Source organism: Nelumbo lutea, chromosome 1, assembly GCF_056320005.1.
Source record: "Nelumbo lutea isolate HS-2025 chromosome 1, American lotus-T2T, whole genome shotgun sequence".
In the NCBI taxonomy this organism is placed as follows: Eukaryota; Viridiplantae; Streptophyta; class Magnoliopsida; order Proteales; family Nelumbonaceae; genus Nelumbo; species Nelumbo lutea.
In genome coordinates this window covers 22,562,646-22,568,126 of record NC_142684.1, presented here as the reverse complement: position 1 = coordinate 22,568,126, position 5,481 = coordinate 22,562,646, and the positions used below count along the sequence as shown (strand labels likewise).

The 5,481-nt window shown below is 37.9% G+C and overlaps 1 protein-coding gene across 2 annotated transcripts; it reads left to right on the top strand.

Moving 5' to 3' along the window:
- Window positions 1–294: 294 nt before the first annotated feature.
- On the top strand, window positions 295–4,118 carry LOC148873926 (uncharacterized). 2 transcript variants are annotated; one of them, XM_088979706.1, is made up of 7 exons: window positions 296–757; window positions 895–952; window positions 1,046–1,558; window positions 1,638–1,803; window positions 1,893–1,983; window positions 3,151–3,222; window positions 3,319–4,118. In XM_088979706.1, the coding sequence occupies exons 1-7, from the start codon at window positions 506–508 to the stop codon at window positions 3,490–3,492; spliced, it is 1,326 nt and encodes a 441-aa protein (XP_088835832.1). In that variant the 5' UTR covers window positions 296–505; the 3' UTR covers window positions 3,493–4,118. The 2 variants fall into 2 exon arrangements, with proteins under 2 accessions (XP_088835822.1, XP_088835832.1); XM_088979696.1 differs by having other exon boundaries at window positions 295–757; window positions 895–1,558.
- The last annotated feature ends 1,363 nt before the right edge of the window (window positions 4,119–5,481 follow it).

Here is a 5,481-nt window from a genome sequence, read left to right as displayed (position 1 = left end):
GGGTTGAATTCTTCTCAAGAGTCAAGATCCACTGGTCAAACCATTCCATTCCAAGACGGTTCATATTCGGTTAATACCCGACCCGTTCAAAACACACCACACATGACCCAACCGTTTCAACGCGTAAATGGCTTGGGATTCCCCTCATTTCTTTTCAAAACCCTAAGTCATAACTAGGTTGTAATTGTAAACCAATCCAAAGAAGGAAAGAACCCCAGATTCAATGCAGATTGAAATTGGAGTCAGATCAGAACTCCACAAAAACTATAAATCACCCTCCACATAAAGCAGTCTCTGGTAGACTCGTGTAGTCTCTCTCTCTCTCTCTCTCTCTCTCTCCCGCACTGAGGTGAGAAACTGAGAATCTGAACTAGTTTGCCTCCAGAGGCCTTCTCGAGTCTATGGTCTCAACTCTCAACCCGCCCGAATCGGCGAATCCATAACCAAAGTCTAAAGGTCTTGTCGTTTGCTTATAGGGAGAGACTCTGAGAAAGAAGATATAATAATGAGCAGTGCAGTGCCTTCGTCGTCTTTGCCTTTTCCTTCTCAGAGCGTCGTTTTGGGTCCTACAGAGATCTTCTCAAATACCCAAGATTCTGCCATTAATCCCCATCCCCATCCCTATCATACCTGCACCAATAATAATCCCTGGAAGAGGGTGTCTGAGCCTCCTCGCAGCTCTCAAACTGCATTCGTTATGAATACTTCCTCTTGGCCCGCTCTCTCTCGTTCTTCTTCCCCGAAAGCTCCTCCCGAGGTACGTCTACGCATGCCTTTTTTCATTCTTTGTCCGTTTCGCTGTTTCTATTTTTAGGGTTTTTGGATTTTCTGTTCGTTGATGAAATTCTCGATATTTATGGGATTTTTTATTTGTTTTTTTTTTAATGGGTTTAGGTTCAATTGCCGGAATCGTCTTCGAAAGAGATGATCGCTGAATCCGAGGGCATCAATGGTGGGCTCGTCTCTGCCGATATCGCTTCTGCGACGGTTTCCTCGAGCGACAATGAGTATTCCTCTAGTGCTAATTTGAAGCTTTCCGTTTCAGTGTCTGGCGATGGTTCTGGCTCTGGTTCAGAGAAGCGGAAGGTTACTCCATCGCCGTCGTCGACTAAGTCGATGTATTCTAGGCCAACTCCGGCTAACTCGTCAAGGCCCTTTAACCATCACAACAACCAGCATCATCACCATTCTTCTCGAATGGGGTCTAATCAGAGGGGAAATGGATTCGATGCGAGGGGAGGGAACAGAGGCGGAGATGGGTTTCATCATAATCAGAACTATTCAAATAGGCGTCACCAGCCGCGTGGCTTCAGTGATTGGAATTCCAATAGAGGGTTCAGTCCCAGGGCGGTGAACCCGCAGCACCCTCCTCACGGATTTGTCAATGGTCCCGCAGGGTTTCTAGGGCCACCGCCACCACCACCGCCACCGCTTCAGCATTCTTACCCGCCGACTGCAATTGTCAATCCTCCTTATGTCAATGTTCCTCCTCCGCCTCCCCCTCCGGTTCCGGCCTACATGCCTCCATATGGGTATTACGGTAATGGGTACTTTCCAGGTGAATCAATAAGCCTCTTCTGTTTGACTGGTTTAAATCATTTATTTGATTGATCGGCCACTAACTCTTCAGATTGCAGATGCATCTGGTCCAGTCTATGGTCCTCCCATGCCACCACCAGCACCTTTTATGGAAGCTGTCAATGGACCACCACTATATCCTCAGCCTTCCCCACCGTATAATCTGCCTAACCCAGAAGTTGAACTATGCAATAGAATACAGAAGCAAATTGAATATTACTTCAGGTGATTTTGAGAATCATGAGCGGTTTCTTCTCTGGATTTTAGTCTAGTTTCTTTACTTATCTGTTATTGTCAATTGTTGCAATATACAGTGCAGAGAATTTAGTGAATGATTTCTATCTGAGGGGCGAGATGAATAATGAAGGCTGGGTTCCTATTAGTCTTATTGCAGGCTTCAGAAGGGTGAGTAGTCTGTGCTTTATTTTATTGTGTTTTACTAGAAATTATTTGTATGTGATATCTGCTTATTATATTGCTGATACTTATTTTGGACCTCACCAATTGTCAAGATGGTCCAGAAATTTATTTATATACTAGTTTTTCTTTGCCATGCTAGTTTCGTTGTATATTTATATATTCATATCCAACTAAGCTATTTAGGTAATTTTTTTTTTCACACAAATGGCTGTCTTCATAGGTGTCATGCTTGCCAAACCACTAAACCAGGTAATGTGTAATATTTAATGTTATTATAATTCAAAATTTGAATTTACCATGATTATCTTTCGGAAATAGGAGGTGTACCATATTTGTCAAAAATAGAATGTGCCAAAATTAGCAACCTTTTATAATATCTTTTCCTTTGGTTAGCTATTTAATGTGCTTTAATGTTTACCTAATCCCAACATTCATTATATCACCTAAAAGCACTCATTTAATAGATGTAGTATTTAGTTAGAATGGGCAATATGCCTTATAAATTACATTTCCCTGATCAATGTCATTTTTGAAAAAGGAACCTTGGATTAGCAACATTTTTCTCGTGCTAATGATCTTCTATATTTAAATTCCTTAAATTACTTAAGAGGAGGTATGCAATGGGAGTCCGGATCACTTGCCAACAAAATGCATTCTAACACCCTCCCAACATGATTGGCACCACACATCTCATACATGGTGGGTCCCAATCTCATGTTGAGATGTGTGATGCCATACAATGTTGGAAGGGTGTTGGAAGTGTTTTGTTGGCAAGAGATCCCAATTCATGTACATGTAATGATACCTGGATAATATTGTTTGTCAAATATTTAAATTTTTAATACAACTTGTGGTCCAACTATAACCAATCGTATCCTTGTCATATCCAAGTAACATAGATGGTATGAAAAAATGTTTGTAAAACAAATGTTAGATGAGTCAATTTCTGTTTTTACTTGCACCATTGAGCCTTTGCATGTACTAGAAAAATTAATTTTAGGAAAACTATGTTTGTGGGATTAATGTCTAGTTGTATGCACTTCTATTGTTTGTAATGATAAATGTCCCATTATCATGTTCTTTTTTTTTTTCTAGGCTATTCTATTTCTATATTTTCGGTTGCTGATATATATTCTTTTCATTTTGTGTCAGGTAAAAGCAATGACAAGCGATGTTAGTATGATAATGAAATCATTGAAAATATCATCTATTGTGGAAGTAAAAGTATGCCCTATTAGCCATTTTTGTTTTTTATGATTATTATCCATATTTGTTGTTTACGGAAATATAGTTTTGCTCATGATCATATTTGACATTTAGGATAACAAGGTCCGTAAACGTGGAGACTGGATGAATTGGATTCTGTCACGCCGTTCAATGAGTGCAACACAAACATGTTCTGTTGAAGACATGCTGGGTGCTATTAAGGATTTGCAGCTGAAGGAGAAACCTGAAGCAGAAGCTCAAGAAGTTGAGTCAAAGATTGGAAAGTGATCTAATACTTCTAACTAGCTGGTCAAAGAACTCTCATGCTCATCTACCAATAGAGGTTAGTGAACAAGAAGTCCCATTTATAGAAAGAGTAGAGAGCAAAAGAAAAATAATAGGGAGAAGCTAACTAGAGAAGGAAATTAAAAGGAACTAGGAATTGATTGCCGAAAGAAGGAAAGAAGAGACCCTTTGGTGGTGCTTTTTGAAGCAAACTTTCATGCTCGACTCAATTATATGTTGATTGATTCTTTATGTGCAAAAGGGAGCACATATTGATGGTGGAGGTTCCAAGTAAAAGCCTCTTGCTGTCATCTATTAACCCAAGGAAAGAATAGATTAACTTGATGGTGTTCATATGTGTATAGGGGTTTTTATCATCTTCTTTTTTCAACTCCTCTGTGGATATGCCTGTCTTATTTTACAGACATGGGGGCCAATTTTGAGAATTATATGGTCATTTGAGGAGTCTAATTAAAGATTCTTTGACTAGGAATACTAATTGTAGGGTTGTCTGAGTCTGTCCACGTTCTACCAGAACAAAAGAAAAAAAAGAAGTGTCTGTCCATGTAAAAAGTCTTTTTGTCCTTAACAATATTCGTTCCTTTAATACTATTTTGTAAGTCCATAAATGTGGGTTTTGTTGGATGTTTTTATATTTCTGCATGTTTCATTATGTGTTAGAATGTTAAATTTCGCGACCTTTGTTCTTAGAAACATTTGAATTGGAAAACTAGTAGGTAGTGGACAAACTTACCTCGTTTTGTTCTACCTGTCTGAAAAAGAAATTGCAAATTACAAATTCCCACCCTGTGCTTTAAGGATAGTGGCACTTAGACGCCCTAAGCTGTCATTTGTGACAAAAGACACACTCCGAATTTCAACCACAGCCTGTTAACGGGGTTGACTGTAAAGATTAAATTAGAAAAATGTCTACTTGAAGTTCTTTATTCTTTTGTATTTTTCTGGTTCTTTCCTCTTTTCCTGTGTTCGCAATTTTCTGTATTTTTGTTGTATTTCTTTAATTTTTTATTTTTTTTGTAAATTTCAGTGTGTTCTGTAATTTTCTCTCTCTTCATATTTTGTTATGTTTCCTGTATCTTCTGTAATTTCCTATTTTTATTGTATTTTATTAATTTTATACAAATAATCAGCTAAATTGATGCAAGGACAATTTAGGGTTTAGAAATGTTTAAACATACATGAGGATATTTTCTTTGATCTTTTCTTCGTGGCATCAAAGTGCCTGAATCCAAAAGTTCAGGGCGTATCTTTGTTGCAAATAAAACTTAGGGAGTTAATTATCATAAGTTTTCCCAAAAAGAATACATTTAATCTTTGTTATATATGTCCACGCTGAAACATCATTTCCCATAATGAATGGTTGATTGTGAATTTCAATAAAAAAGAGAGAATAGTTTATTAGGACAAAAAATCAGCCTAATGAGGTTGGGAATGTTGTTATCTTTATCTAGTTGACGGATGAATTATTTTAATATGGCATGAGATAAGGTTTCGGATGCTCGTGAAATCAATCTCTCCCTTTTATGTTGCCTTTCTAGATATGGACATGGAACCTTTCTTTAACGTTATTAGACTTCTTCTTTTTTTATACTTTGAAACAAATATTTGATACTCCTTGAGCATTCAGCGTTATGAAGTTTCCAAGGGCCGGTTTGGGAGGAGGGCTGGGCAGAAAATTCAGCGAAGGCATTTCAATTTACTTTGAAAATTTGGAGTGTTCCAAGTTGTTCAAGGAGAGTGAAGCTTCAATTGACCAAGAGCCAATTTTGGGCTCTCTGGATTTTTCACCAAACATGACATATTAGTAGACTTGGGGTATCATTTTTTGACGTGCTTGGCCCACAACTTATTTATGTATTATGTTTATACTTTATACACAGGGTTTGACCATCATGCCGGAAGGATGTGAAATGTAACCAATGAAGTGGTATCATAAAAAAATCAGGGGGGGGGTTAATTTATCAAAATTTC

What these genes read in the sequence shown, in the direction of transcription:
- LOC148873926 (XM_088979696.1), top strand. Translation starts at nt 506, where the DNA reads ATGAGCAGTGCAGTGCCTTCGTCGTCTTTGCCTTTTCCTTCTCAGAGC. An exon ending in CCCCGAAAGCTCCTCCCGAG is followed by an intron (nt 758 to 894) that starts GTACGTCTACGC and finishes TAATGGGTTTAG; the next exon opens with GTTCAATTGCCGGAATCGTC. An exon ending in CGGTAATGGGTACTTTCCAG is followed by an intron (nt 1,559 to 1,637) that starts GTGAATCAATAA and finishes TTCAGATTGCAG; the next exon opens with ATGCATCTGGTCCAGTCTAT.